The sequence below is a fragment of the Penaeus chinensis genome, chromosome 43 (genome assembly GCF_019202785.1).
Source record: "Penaeus chinensis breed Huanghai No. 1 chromosome 43, ASM1920278v2, whole genome shotgun sequence".
Taxonomy (NCBI): Eukaryota; Metazoa; Arthropoda; class Malacostraca; order Decapoda; family Penaeidae; genus Penaeus; species Penaeus chinensis.
Genome location: NC_061861.1, coordinates 18,870,177 through 18,885,092, shown reverse-complemented (window position 1 = coordinate 18,885,092; position 14,916 = coordinate 18,870,177). Strand labels below are relative to the sequence as shown.

The window sequence follows — 14,916 nt, the reverse complement described above, 5'->3', positions numbered from 1 at the left end:
TCCATCATCCACTTGGATCGCATGCCCAGCTTTCCCAAGTAAGTGCAATGACTGTCCTGAGGTGTTGCTGGTATTAGTTCATTAGTTTGTTTGTCATTTGTGTTCTATTATTTATGGAAAGAAAGAAAATGTTTATGGTGTAAATTTTGGGTGTCTCTTCATGCTTTACATACTGTGTGGTGGGGGTTATGATTTTGTTCTATTACGTGATGAATATGCAACAAAAATTTCCATATTGTGTAATGCAACTTTATTATTTATTCCTCATTTGCCCACAGATTAAACACCATAATTGATGTAACCGGTGCCTCTTCCTACCACGGCTTCTTGCCTGTTATGGTGAGATCTTGTATATCCACGCTGACTGCAATTTCCCCCCCTACGCCCAACCCCTTCCCTGCCCCCCTGGCCACGGCCCTCTTCTCGTTCCTCTACCACCTGGCCAGCTACGAGGCCGGCGGAGAGGCGCTCGTGTCATGCGGCATGATGGAGTCCCTCATCTCGGTTGTCAATTGGAAGGGCACCGAGCCCGATCACATCACGGTAAGGTTGCTTTGTTTTTCTATTTTTAAATGATTTTTTTGCCAATTGTTTACAGCTTTAGAAAAAAAGAAAAGAAATTCTTCTTTTCTTTTCTGTTTTTGTTTTTTGTTTTGTTTTCTTTTTGTTTTCTTTGTTTTTTGTTTTCTTTCCTTTTCTTTTCTTCTCTTTTCTTTCCTCTCCTTTCCTTTTCTTCTCTTTTCTTTCCTTTCCTTTTCTTTTCTTTTCTTTTCTTTTTGTTTCGTTTCGTTTCTTTTCTTTTCTTTTCTTTTCTTTTCTTTTTTCCCTGTTTTTTCATGCACAGTACTTGTGAACACATCTACATATGCACACACACACTCGCTCTCGCTCTTGCTCTCACTCAAACCCTCACCCTCACCTACTCTCACCCTCACCCTCACCCTCACGCGCTCACATGCTCACATGCTCTCACACACACACTCACCCTCACCCTCACCCTCACTCTCACTCTCACTCTCACTCTCACTCTCACTCTCACTCTCACTTACTCATCATTGAGCCTCTATTTGTTTATGGTTATTCTTATGTAACCTCTTGCTTTAAGTGGTCTTAGCATCTCATTCTTACCTTGTAGTTTAGATGTTTCAGGCAAATGTCTATACATCATGATGACAAACACTGCGCAAATATGATACTGTCCTTGCATCATTGGTTGTTATTTGGCCAAAGTTTGCTAAAACAGTAAAAGATATGACAAGCTTCTGAAAAAACATCAAGAGAGATATCAGTGCAGAATCTTGTTTACATGATCTTTAATCCCTCCCTCTTTTTCTGATTTTTTTTTCAGTTTGTGACCCGAGCTGTGAGAGTAATCGACCTCATCACGAACTTAGACATGCATGCCTTCCAAACACATGGTGGTCTTACTGCCTTCATCAAAAGGCTGGAAGTGAGTTCTCCATATTTGTATACATAATGAAATGACAGATTTTTATAATACATAGATTATGTGGCTTCCCATTAGATTTGTGGTTTGATTGTGGTGTTAATACTTCTTTGTTGCTCATTCCTAATGTGGATGCTTCATGCTGCCCTTGTTTTGTTGTGTGACACATGCCTAACCCCCAACCATCATTTTCCAGGTGGAAGTTGACGAATGTCGTAAGGAACAGCCATTCCTGATCACTTTGCCATCACCACTGGCAGAGAGCGAGTCTAGTAGAGGAGACATAGAGCAGGCAGCCACAGCCGAAGGTGAATCGGAGGATGCTGCAGAGTCTACAGAAGTGCCTGACACAGCCACCCACTCCCCCATGGACACTACAGAACCTCCTGTGTCTTATAGTACTAATGATCTAGAGGTCACCCCTAGCCAGCCCGCCTACTCAGCCAGTAGACCCAGCACCTCCACGGCCATGGACGTCCCCGCTGCTTCCCGGCCGGACTACAGTGAAGCATCCAAGTCTGGGTTGTCTTGTTTGCCTCAAAGAGCTGCCCTCATTAAGTCAATGCTCAATTTCTTGAAGAAGGCAATTCAAGAACCTGGCTTTAGTGAGTCAATGCGACACCTGATGGAAGGTTCTCTCCCTGCCTCCCTCAAGCACATAATTAGCAATGCAGAGTACTATGGTGCCTCACTGTTTTTGTTGGCAACAGATGTTGTTACTGTCTATGTGTTTGGGGAGCCGTCCTTGCTGTCGTCTTTACAAGATAATGGACTCACTGATGTTGTGCTTCATGCACTGCTGGTGAAAGATGTGAGTTAATTGTTTTATTTACTGTTTTTAGTCATTACTGTCATCATTATTTATCTATATTTGTTTTCTTAGTCTTGAGTCTTGTACTTTCCCTTCCTAAATTGGTAATATAACTTGTGTTCAGCGGGCATTGTTTTGGATGTGCAAAAACTCTTATAGATAGTGTTCTTATATACAATCTCTCCTTTCTTTCCACAGGTTCCTGCAACGAGAGAAGTATTAGGTTCACTACCAAATGTATTCAGTGCACTCTGCCTCAACTCCAGAGGGCTTGCCGCCTTTGTCGCATGTAAACCATTTGAGAGACTCTTTAAGGTGCTGCTTTCCCCCGACTACCTGCCAGCCATGAGACGAAGACGTTCCTCAGATCCCATGGGTGACACCGCATCCAACCTTGGCAATGCCATGGACGAGCTCATGAGACACCAACCAAGTCTCAAAGCGCAGGCTATGAAAGCTATTGTAAAGGTAAATATTATGTTAACAATCTTTGTAGCTCTTTCACATTCAGTTTACCTGCTTTTTAATGAACATGTATTCTTTCTTTAAGATATCATGGTCTTTAGCTGCACATTGATTAGCAAATTACATTAATTTTCCTAATCCATCAATGACGGTATTAGAAATCTCTCCGTGTCATAGACTCTGTTGGTTTCTGGTAACCTTCCTGCTGCTGGGAGCAGGAGTCTGCTACATGTAGTGGAACTTCCCACTTGACGCGCTCTATTGTGTTGCCGTGTGTATAGCTGTGCCTGGCAGATCAAGCTCTTTGTTATGACAGCTATATGTGTGAACCAGCAGTAATGGGTTATGGGAAGATAGTGATACCTGTCTTTTAGTTTATTCTGTGTACATGTGTGTTCATGAGTTTTATTATATTTCTAGCTCTTGGAGGAGGTTTGTCTGCTAGGGAGCGACACACACTACATCTGCTGGAAGACACCACCCAAGCATGAAGCATCACCAGCGCCTGTATCTCGGTTAGTATCACTGTAAATCATTCAAAGCTACTTTCCTATATAATTTACATCGATTTTAGGTTCAGTTTAGTTTGACTTATTTATTTTATGCCGAAGTAAACCATAGTGAAACCGAGTTCTTTCATTGGGGAATGTCTTGAAGTTACAGGTGGCTTTTAGTGAGTCACAGGTATCTTGACTATCCTACATGTTTGTATAAAAAAAAGTAATTCTTTTGGTCGGAGAAAAAAGTAATTCTTTTGGTCGGGCTTAAATGCACTGTAGAAATGGCAGTCTGAAATGTAGCTTGCTGTCTCAAAATCTAGTATGTATTTTTTTGTGTTTTAAATGTTAATTCTGATATTCTTGTTATCCTCAGGACAACCAATGATAATTCTAGTGATGAAGAGGAAGAGGAAGAAGAGGAGAGAGAAGCAGGAGTAACTGGTCCTCCTGTTTCTTCAGGGCAAAGGGAAGATGTACCACCTACAGACACCACCACAGGAGAGAAGCGCCCAGTTCCATTAGTCGATTATGTCCTAAATGTGATGAAATTTGTTGATGCAATTTTAAGTAACAATTCCACCGATGACCACTGTAAAGAATTTGTTGCACAAAAGGGCCTTGTTCCATTGCTGGGCATTTTAGGATTGCCGAACCTTCCAATAGATTTCCCAGTATCTCAGGCGTGCCAGTCAGTTGCTTCTGTCTGCAAGTCTATTCTGGTAAGTTGGAAACTGTGGGTGTTTGAGAAGTTATTCAGAATTAAAGAATTTACCTTTTGCCTTTCTTGTTTTGAATTGGATTATTTTGTAGTGGAGTGTAGTCGATAATTGTCTTTCATTCAGAATAGTTTAGTCCACTCTTTATGAATTTCAGAATCTTGCTCATGAAAGCGGAGTCCTGCAGCGTGGGCTTCAATGTCTGAATGAGAAGCTCGAAGCTCTTGCTCCCTTGCACCAGCCTTTACCGTCCCCAGGGGGTTCTGTCCTCTTGAGAGAGCTGGCCTCGGCACCTACCCCAGGCGAAGCAACAGCCTTTCCTCAGGCCACCCCTCTTCTCCACACACTAAGTGCAGTTCACGCCTACATCATGATGCTCGTTCATGTGTGTCGTACTGGCCAGACAGAAATCCGACAGGTGTCCATCAACCAGTGGGGCACAGAGCTGGGTCTGCGGGTGTTGGCCGGTCTCACTCAGCTCTACACATCGCTGGTGTGGGAGTCAACTGTTCTGTTGGCCCTCTGCTCTGATGATGCTCTGCCAGCTGGCTGTCTCTTTGGCAAGGAGGACACAGATAAATTGCTTCCCCCAGACCTAAGAGTAAGTTTGCTTATTTGTTCTCTTGAGCTCTGTGACTAAAGATGTTTGTGTTTGTTTATGTATATCTAAATGTTTGTATGTTTCTGTTAAATCAAGATTGGATCAGATCATAGTTTTGTTCTCTTGTATATAGACATCTTTAGTAACATCAGTTTAAACCCCACCAGGGTGAAGAGGGTAGCCGTGGTGAAGCTGTAGCCATGGAAGTTATGGAGACGGACACAGTGAAGATGGGAACTGAGGCCAGCACCCCATCAGGCGACGGGGCCAGTGCAGACAGCCCAACGAGGCAGCAGTCTGCAGCCACGCAGCACCAAATGAAACTTATCAAGCCACTCTTGTCTTCAGCTTCAAGATTAGGAAAGGCTCTTGCAGAGTTGTTTGGACTCCTTGTCAAGGTTAGACTTCAAAAATTGTTCTTGTTGTTTTCTCTCTTCCTTTCTTTTGACCAAAACATTTTGAAAATTGTATTAACATGTATGTTTGACAGGTGATTTTTGCCTGATTGTTTTGTATGTGAAGGGGGAGTAATAACCGTATCCCCCCTCAGCTCTGTGTAGGATCCCCCCTGAGACAGCGGAGAGGCCAGCAGGTCGCAGCCCCGTTAACTCCTCCAACGACTTCAGCACGAGCTGTAGCATCAGCTCTGGCCAATCTCCTTCATGCAGGCCTGTCATGGAGTCCCCCTCCAGCATCCCCTCTGCCAAAGTTCCGTCTCACTTTTCTCATCTGCTCAGTGCGGTTCACCAACCCCATGCTTTTTGACGACAAGAAGATGCCGTACCACCTGATGCTTCAGTACTTCATGACTTCTCAGGGACTCAAAGGTGAGTTTTTATACTTCAGTATATTTAGATAAGATTTTTGAAGATCTGTTTTTATATATTGGTAAATGTATTGGGTAATGGTAAGAATAATTTTACTGCTTTAGCAATTTGCATTCTTTTTCACTCTTTTGCACAGTACTGTAAGAAAACACGTAAATTCTATTTTTAACAAATCCTCCTCTCCACAGCTTTCTTTGATACCTTTGAGTGGGCCATAAGTGCTGGAGGAACCATGCAGACACAGGACGGTCTGGACTCAGGAGAACTGCCTGAGGGGACGGGAGAGTTCCTGGACACCTGGCTCTTCCTGTTAGAGCGATTAGTGAATCCCCGGACCATGCTTGACTCGCCACATTCCCTGCCTGCCAAGTCTTCCCAGCCAGGCTACCAGCCATTCAGTCCTCTCAAGTTCCTAATTCACATTCAGAAGGTGAGATTGAAGATGTGTCTTGTTGCATTGAATTCTCGTATATCTTTAGTGAAAGGTTTGGCTCAGGACTATACAGTCAGTCAGTGATTCACTCTCATTTCTCTCCTTTCTTTCTTTCTTTCTTTCTTTCTTTCTCTTTTAGAAATCATTATATTTACATTTGCAGAGAGATGAGAAAATAAGAGAATTAATTCAAGATTAATTTGAATATTAGTTATGTCAGACCTCTTTAACTAGCTGTTGCACTTTTTAGGTAGTGGAAAATACTTTTTACAATGAACTTTATTTTTGATTAACTATGATTTTGAAAACTGCGTGTGGTTTATCAGTAAATTCACATATTTTGACATACCCTAAATCCAATGACAATAAGAATATGTTCATAGCAAATACTTTCTTGACAGCTTGCCTTTGAGGCTGTGATGAAGTTATGGAACAAGAAGCCACTGAAGTCGTATGGGGTGAGGATCTCCGAATCCGTGCTGGTGATCCTGTGCTCTGTCCTCAAAGGGGAGACCATCATCCAAGAGCGTCTGGCCTTGGAGAAGGAGACCACGTCCAGCACCTCCTCCACCACCACCACCACCACCACCACCACCACTACCACAACCACAACCACCGCCACGACTGCCAGCACACCTGCAACATCAGTAGCAGCGGCTGCAGTTGCAGCACTTGGCATCCCAAATCACGGGGAGCCAGTCAGCCAGGCACCTGCTGAGCCAGAGGTGAACCAGCAACAGTTGCAGGCACTCATGGACATGGGATTCCCACGAGAGAGGTGCCTGGAGGCCATCGCGCAGAGCCACACCCTGCAACAGGCAACCGAATACCTGTTGATGAATCCGATCATGGATCCAGTGGGGGTAAGTGCACTTTTTGGAGCTCTGCCCGCAAGGCCAGCTTTTTACTATTTTTACCTTAAGATATTTGAAAAATTAGATACTTTTATTGAAGCTAGATTAAAAAAGGAAATAAGGTTGCACTATTTATTGATACAGAAAGGTTTTGACAATTATATCTACACTTATGTGAAAAGTGTCAACTAAGATAAATATAAAGTATGATGGACACAATAATTTACTCTTAAAGAAATGAGGGAAAAGACAAATGGAATGGAAAACCTTTTTGATGATATTGGGGCTGAGAATTAGTCTTGTTAGAATTTTTACATCATGAATTGATTAATATGGCATTGGAAATACTTGTCTGATAATTGTAGCCTCATTATTGTAAAACAAAAAAAGCCTGTAACTGAGGAACTAGAATGCTCAATAGGACATTTATGGAGCTAGAAATACTTCATGTAGTTTCTTAATCCGTCAGTGATGGTATTAGAAATCTATCAGGGTCATAGACTCCGGTGATTTCTGGCAACTGTCCTGCTGCTGGGAGCGGGAGCCCGCTACTTGAAGTGGAACTTCCCGCTCGACGCACTCTAGTGCGTTGCCATGCGTATAGTCATACCTGGCAGATCAAGCCATTTGTTATGACAGCTATGCACATGACCCGGCAGTAACGGGTTAATATGATATATAGTTTACCAATTTTATATCTTCTTAACTCTTGTTTTTTTAATCTGTGAGAAGTGCAGAAACCTTATTATTGTAAAGTCCTAAAAGTTGAGTCAACCCTGTTTTTGCAACCATTATTTATAAGAATAGATATGTCTTGAAAGGAGTTTCTTTCAATTTTATGTAGCAATAAAATGTAAGAAGTTTCTTTAAACTAACTTAAGGTATTTTTTAAGTGTGGGTTTGGTTTAGCAAAGCTTTTTTGCCTGTAGGTTGAAACAGTCTGTTCTCCCTATATATTATATCACATATTAGTATTGAATGTATGCCAAGACTAGTTAGTTAATGGAGAACAGAACAGGAAAATTCATTCATGTTAGTGATAACTGAAACCATCTATTTTGTCTTTCTTTTTTCTTTTTCAATACATAAATATTTTTCAGTGGATTTTTACTCACTGTAATGGTTTCAAGCGTTAAAGTTGTTGCAGGCCAACCGAAGGCAGGTGTATATGTCAAAATAGCTCCCGACCTCTGATCTTGCTTGAGAGCGGAGACGCTGGGGTTGAGCGCCACCTTTTCCTCGGTGCCAGCTTTGGAGAACGGGCGCTGCTCTTTGTGTGTTAGGAATGGGAAAATACTATGGATGTAGATTTTTTATGAATTTTTTTTTATTTATTTATTTATTCATGCTAGTTATGTTATGGAGTGCTTTGCATTGTTTTCAAGAACTTGTATGTAAAGATCAAGAAGTACTTAATACGTGAATGTGGATATTGAGTTCTATATGTGATGAATTACCATTTAGAATCTTTAGAGAAACATGATGCCAGCGATGCTTGAGAATTAGTTAGTGTAAATGCATACATCATGATATTGAAGTGATAAAGTGAAAATGTTATCACGTTGTAGGTTGGGTCAGGTGGGGATATGGAATTAACCGAGGAAGATCAGATGCTACAGGCAATCGCAATGTCCCTGGGAGAGAATGTGCAAGTGTCGGGCAGTGGCGGCGGCAGCAGCAGCAGCGGTCAGCAGGCCAGTTCAGTCTCCAAGCCACCAGTCGTCCCGCCAAAGGAAGATGATGATGAACCTCTTAGCAAGAGCACGCTTGGTGAGTATCTGGGGTGGGGGACAAATAATCTGGGGATTTAGTTTTATTTATGTTAAAAGGTTTGGTTGGTTACATTTTGATGCTGAATGGCATCATGTAAAAAATGAAAAAGTCAAAAAGAATGAATTAAGGTTTTATTAGTTTTCTACAGAGATTAAGAAGTGAAATCATTGGAATTTGAAAGGGTTTAGAGGGCTGATGCAGGAATAAGCAATGGTTACTTAATCCATTGCTGCTGGGGAAAATGAATAAAAAATGGGGAAAAATGTGGTGCTCATTTTCTATATTTTTGTGAAATGTCCCTGTACATAGATGGCTCTGCTAGTGCTTAGCCACAAAGGAGTTAATTAGTAGATCTTGTGACCTTGGATTTCACCTTTCCTTGAACTGGCGGGAAAATTTTTTTTACTAGTGCTATAAATTTCAATAGTGTTATTTTTATTATAAACATTATAATTACTATAATGTTACAAACCTAAGTAACAGCAAAATAAGATAATATAAAATATTTTCATAAATCATTGAAAAGGGTGAATGGGCGAGACAGGCAGTACTCCTAATTGGCTCGTTGGTGACTTAGTACAAGTGTAGCCATCTATGTGTTAAAACATTTAAACAAGTAAACTCACAATGGGCATGGCATGTACGTACATGCCATGCCCGTCGGGAATAGGTTAAAGGGTTTACTTAAGTGATAGATAAGTCTTGTAGTGAATTTTAAAATGTAAATTTTCACTGAATATCCATGTTAAACATTTTGCTGGAAATTCAGTGTTTCAAGAATAAACAAACTAAACCTTTATGAATGTTTTGCAGACAAATTCTGTGAGTGTGTCCTCGAAGGTTGCCTGAGTCAGCTGGACGTGCAACCGCAAATGGTGTACAAAGTGTGCGAGCTCCTCACAACTTGTGCAACTAGAAATGGTAGCCAGTGGAGAGACAACATGCTCACTACACTTATTAATCAGGTCAGTGTGCTACAGTTCATGGAAAAAGATTTCAAATTATGAATCTTGCATACCTCTATAGGTAGACTAAGAAATAAATACATATATTGTACTTAACAGGGAGTCATTAACTATAAGGGAATAAGACATGAAAAAATTCTTGCTCATTTGTTTTACTTTTCCTGTGTGTTTGCAGATAAGTAGTCAAGCCGGCCAACTCCTGTTAAGTGGAACGCTATCTGCACCAGAAAGTGTTGAGCTTTTGTGTTCCTCCGCTCTGGCTGCAAAGTTCGCAGTCAGATTACACCTTGTCACTCTTTTGTTTGAGGTAAGTTGGATAGTAGCTTTAATCATTTCTTGTTTGACCTACATTTTTATTTTCCATTTTTCTTTCCTTGTATCTTTATTTTATTATCCCTTATTTTGCATTTCACTTTCAACTTGTATGCACTGAATATGAAAATATTTTTGAATCAAGCACTGAAAAAAAGTCCATCTGTAACACATCCCAATTCTCCGTCATTTATTAGGAGATGAAGAGAGGCTGTGCAAGGGCTATGGAGCGTGCAGGATTGGTAGACACCCTCATCAATCTCTTCACACTGACACACGCTACTATGGCGGCCAACCCTCCCTCACCGACTCAACCCACATCCACACAAGTAGCAGGTTCGTTACCCCCGGCACCCACGTCCACGCAGAGCAAGGAGAAAGACAAGGAGAAGGACAAGGATACCGAAAGCTCTGGCACTCCCAAGTGGCTGTCACCCGGTCTCCTCCTGCTGGACCTATACGAGAAACTATCCATTGCCACCAAGAGAAGAGCAGCTGTGAGCAAGGTAAGACTGATGTAGTTTTGCATTGGTAATCACTTTAAGGAATGGAAGTAGTGTTAGGATGATTTGGTGCCCAGCATGTGTTGGTAGGGCTGCCATCCTCAATGATAGTTTCCAATTGGCACATAAACTGTTTGATGTTATGGATGAAATGGATGTGAAGATCACTGTCAAAATAGTGACTTCTAATACAAATTTGACAGATATTAGAAGTCACTATTTTGTATTTTTGATTTGAAAACCCAACTGGAGCAAATTGTTGTTTATGATCCCTTTTCATTTAATTCATAGAGAGATGGATGGATACTATAATTATTAATAAATCCACAGTTTAACTGTGCTAGCTCATGCTCCTAAGCAACTCTGGTTCACAGTTGGGCTCCTGAGGTGCCATCCTTGTTGATGGGACCAGTGCTTTTGATGTGATTACATGTTACTTGGTGTGAATGAGTTAGTGTATGTCCTCCTTGATATAGTGTGTTATGGTGACAATTCAAGAAACGTAAAGCGTTTTTGATGTCGTTTGTGTTATTTTGGTATTTTGCTCTGAAATGCTTTCATATTCTTTCAGATTTGTAATCATGTCTGGAAGTGGTTTGATATGAGCACACTGAAATGGTGTGCTTACTCAGCCAGCAACAACAAAACAATTGATGACGCATACTGGGCAGGTGAAACCAGCATCAGAATTATTAATGGAAGAAGAAAGTACACTATACAGTTCAATTCTATGGTCCAGGTAAGGCTCTCCATCTATATAGATTTACTCTTTAAGCAAATGGATATGTCCATGATGAATAAATATAAGGTATTCCAACCATATGTTGACCATTTTCTCCATTCATTTACCAGGTTAATGAGGAATCAGGAAATCGTCGTCCTGTCATGATTACCATCAAGGACAAAGTAATTGCTGAGCAGAAGAAAAAGCTGCCAGCAATCATGGCCAAGGAGGAGAGTGCCCCTGCCACAGATGACGACAGCCAGACAGACTCCAAGAAAACAACCTCCTCGGAGGAAGAGGCCAAGAAGGAGGAAGGGGCAGAGGCCGTAACAGAAGCAGTGACCCTGGTGGCTGCCATGTGTCCAGAGGTAGATGTTCAGCCAGCTCCTGTTACTGTTGCTCCAGAGGCGGATGAGAAGATGGAGTGTGAAGACGGAGAGGAGACGACAACTTCTGCCTCTACGGACCTGAACAACTTGGACTTAACGGCTGTTGATGGCCTGACAGAAGCTCATCAAGAAGCCATGATCAGGTGAGTTTAGCGACAATGCCTTTCTGTTTTGTAATAGAATATGTCAGTAATGATGTAAAATCCATTTTCTTGTTACAAAAGACAGGCAGCAAACTATACTTGTGCATTATTGACCACGTAATTAAAATTATATTGATAATTGCAGAGCCTGTGTTGGTTTCATCAAGCTGGGTGTAGAGCCAGATACCCTCCATGCCCTGATGCGACTATGCCTGAGAATCACCCGTGTTTGGGAGCAGGCATGCCTCTTTGCCAGTCTTGGCGGCGTGCGTACTTTGCTCTCCCTGACTGAGTCCTCTGGCTTCTGGGGTTTCCATAATCTGGCAGCTCTGCTCATGAGACATGTCTTAGAGGAACCAGCCACTCTGCGTTATACCATGGAGAAGGTTTGTAGTTGACATTACTGAGAGAGAAGTGTGGATTCATTTTTCACATGAGTGTGGGTAATCTTCCCTTAGTTAATTAATAAAATCATATGATTGACCATTTGTCTAATTGGTGATGATCAAAATTTCTGATGAATTCTGTTGCAGGTGGTGAGGTCATCAGCAAGCAACAATACCATGTCAGGGGCCAAGGAGCTCCATTACTTGTTACGCCTCTTAGCACCGGCAGCCTGCAGGGATCCTCAGCTGTTTACCGAAATCACACAGCAGTGCCTTCGCATTGACCTTAACATGACACTGAAGCGAAATCTTATGTCGGCTAATAGTAAGTTGTGTTTATTTTCTTTGTTTATTGATTTATTTATTATTATCTCATCTTCTTTCCCGTGTTCTTGAAAGCAGACTTTGACAAAACATTTCTTGTATATATCAAGATAATAGTGTATCAGGAGATAGGACTAACTGAAGTAACTTACGGCTGGAGTGTTTGTAATTATTTTTATTATTTATTCAAGGTGAAGACAGTATTCTCATGAAGAGTATTGGAGGCAAGAGTGCTGTTGGGGCTGGAGCCACAGGTAGCACGAGTGGGACTGGCAGCAGCAGTGGTGCGAGCACAGGCGTACCCTTGAGTTCAGAGCCACAGCAGCTGATTCATGACCTTCTGGAAGCACTGACAACACTCAGTGATGATTCAGATACAGCGTCTACAACTGCAACAACGCCAAGTTCTGCTGTAGCCCCAAGTGTTGCCGCCACCACCACGCCAACGGAAGAGAGAACTGGGTCGACTGGCGGCAGTGCTCGCAGACAGCTTCACTTATCCCGTTCGTCTTCGGCCAATGACATGGTTGTTCAGGAAGCAGATGAACAGGTGAGAGCACAGTCTAGCATAGGTTTGTGGGGATAATTTTGAGGTTTTGTTTTTTATGGTTACTCTTTAGAGCCTTCTTCTCTTCCTATTATTAAATATTGTATATATTGCAGAGTCCAATGGATAGTGAAAGCAACAAGTTACCTGGAACTGATGGTAAAGCTCCCTCCAATGATAAAATGGACGATGCTGCCAAAAAGAAGAAACCATTGCTATCGAAATCATTAATTTGCAAGTTAATTGCGGAGTTTGTCCGCTCATATGCTGGTTGTGCAAAACTAGTCACAGAGCATCACTATTCGTCTGGTGCTAATGAGAAAATCACAGAGGTAAGTTTCATGTATGCTTTGTCATTGTAGAGCATAGTAACAGTAACCTTTATTGATTCCAGTTTTTCCTTTATGATAAAGTATTGGATTACTCTTTCTTAACAATCAGAATTACATGCTTATTATTCTAATATACTTGCCAAAAGTAGATTTAGAATATATGAATATGTTGATGAAATGTTTCCTTTTCTCCCCTTTTCTAGGATTGTTCCGCTTTGGCATACATGTTAGATCACTTGGTATGCAGTGGCCCTACCGCAGACATGGTTGGTGGCGGCTCGACCGCAGATAAGGACACAGCAGGTCATGTGCGTGTTCTTATAGCTGCACTTGCATCGTGCAATCATGCCCCGGATGCACAAACAATACTTGTGACAGAGGTGAGGCTTTTATTATTATTGCTATTATTATTATTATTATTAATAATGATATTGTTTTTTTATTTGCTGACTTATTTTTTCTGGGAAAAGTGTGAATGATTATAACTGGGTCTGGTAAGGTCATATGGTAGAAGTTTTTAAATTGAAAAGTATCAAAAAGTGTCTTGATAGTGCAGTTTTGCTGGATGCACTTTGAGAAAGATGGAGTCTCTTAAATGATTTTTGTATTTAAGCTATAATAGACAGTCATCAAATCCTGGAAGCTGCAAAATATGCCTAGGATTATACACACATGCTAAGTTGTATCTACATTCAGGTTAAGGGAGCATTGGCAAGAGCGACAGCTGTAGCAGAGAGCGCAGAGAAACATGCAAGATTACAGGCACTTGTGGGCTTGATTTGCACGATGATGGAGGCTTGTCCTGCCCAGTTGAATCAGCCACCAAATCTCTGCTTCAAGCAGCAGCAACATGGGTATGTTTCCTGGCAGAGTCAACAGAAGATATGGATATTCATTATGGGGGGGGGGGGGGGGTTATGTGAAAGATATTGCCATAGAATATTGAAACCTAAAAGTAGGTTTGACAAATCATATTTGTATAATAATATTTATGCTGCCATATAATCTTAAATTCTAAAGTTAGGTATGACAGATTTACCTCATATTTGTATAATAATATCTGCTCCCCTTTCCAGAATGAACAACATGATCCGAGTGATGGTCCGCAAAGGCCTAGTGACTGATCTTGCCAGAATACCCCATAGCTTAGACCTGTCCTCACCCAACATGGCAGGCACAATCAATGCTGCACTGAAGCCACTCGAACTTGTCTCAAGAATTGTTAATCTTCCATCATTTGTCCCGACATCTTCATCGAAAAAGAAATATCCACAGCATGATGATCAGCAACCACCCGGTATTGGTAAGGCAAATGTGGCCAACATTTACCTCGTTCATTTACACTGCTAAGGAATTTGTTTGGAGAAATTTTTCTTTTATGTCAATTTTATAATTTTTATCTTTTATTTTCCCATGTTGATGAAGCCTTTTTATAGTTAAGTTTTCTTATTGCTATTGCATCTTTTATGAAATAGTATAGTACATCACCACTATTCTTTTCAAATTGTAGGAACAGGTACAACCAATAGTGAAGCTACTCGTGCACAGGGTGATGACAACATAGAAGACACAGAGAATACCGAACATGATATATCAGGCGCTGGAGAGAGCCTGGAACCAACTTCTGATGCCCATCCTAATGAGGTGAGCTCAACTTCCAGCATTTCAGTTCACACTCATCACTTTTCTTTTAATTTTGTCTGGTTGCTCAAACTTTATTACTTCAAAAGTCTGTTGTAGAGTAGTTTTGTAGATGTAATGTGAAAATGCAGATTTATATTTTCAGAGTCACATTTGTAATTTTCGTTGCTCCTACTTTCGATGTCACAAAATTTCTCTATTTGGGTTGGTGCTAATTGTTTCA

At 41.2% G+C, this 14,916-nt stretch overlaps 1 protein-coding gene across 9 annotated transcripts in view; it reads left to right on the top strand.

Moving 5' to 3' along the window:
• The window catches only part of LOC125048286 (E3 ubiquitin-protein ligase HUWE1-like), a 49,876-nt gene that overhangs the window by 14,837 nt on the left and 20,123 nt on the right, over window positions 1–14,916 (top strand). For 7 of the 9 annotated variants that reach the window (XM_047646918.1, XM_047646924.1, XM_047646921.1 and 4 more), the window contains exons 9-34: window positions 1–38; window positions 279–543; window positions 1,349–1,450; window positions 1,644–2,258; window positions 2,457–2,726; window positions 3,144–3,238; window positions 3,597–3,942; window positions 4,097–4,540; window positions 4,708–4,938; window positions 5,091–5,367; window positions 5,556–5,797; window positions 6,202–6,663; window positions 8,223–8,424; window positions 9,241–9,392; window positions 9,568–9,699; window positions 9,902–10,210; window positions 10,779–10,946; window positions 11,060–11,463; window positions 11,609–11,849; window positions 11,997–12,174; window positions 12,365–12,723; window positions 12,837–13,052; window positions 13,256–13,432; window positions 13,749–13,906; window positions 14,129–14,355; window positions 14,563–14,696. The exon at window positions 1–38 is cut by the window's left edge and continues 114 nt beyond it. In XM_047646918.1, coding sequence (XP_047502874.1) covers window positions 1–38; window positions 279–543; window positions 1,349–1,450; window positions 1,644–2,258; window positions 2,457–2,726; window positions 3,144–3,238; window positions 3,597–3,942; window positions 4,097–4,540; window positions 4,708–4,938; window positions 5,091–5,367; window positions 5,556–5,797; window positions 6,202–6,663; window positions 8,223–8,424; window positions 9,241–9,392; window positions 9,568–9,699; window positions 9,902–10,210; window positions 10,779–10,946; window positions 11,060–11,463; window positions 11,609–11,849; window positions 11,997–12,174; window positions 12,365–12,723; window positions 12,837–13,052; window positions 13,256–13,432; window positions 13,749–13,906; window positions 14,129–14,355; window positions 14,563–14,696 — 6,444 coding nt within the window. The remainder of the gene's footprint in view (window positions 39–278; window positions 544–1,348; window positions 1,451–1,643; window positions 2,259–2,456; window positions 2,727–3,143; window positions 3,239–3,596; window positions 3,943–4,096; window positions 4,541–4,707; window positions 4,939–5,090; window positions 5,368–5,555; window positions 5,798–6,201; window positions 6,664–8,222; window positions 8,425–9,240; window positions 9,393–9,567; window positions 9,700–9,901; window positions 10,211–10,778; window positions 10,947–11,059; window positions 11,464–11,608; window positions 11,850–11,996; window positions 12,175–12,364; window positions 12,724–12,836; window positions 13,053–13,255; window positions 13,433–13,748; window positions 13,907–14,128; window positions 14,356–14,562; window positions 14,697–14,916) is intronic. The other 2 variants (XM_047646922.1, XM_047646920.1) reach the window with 2 other exon arrangements.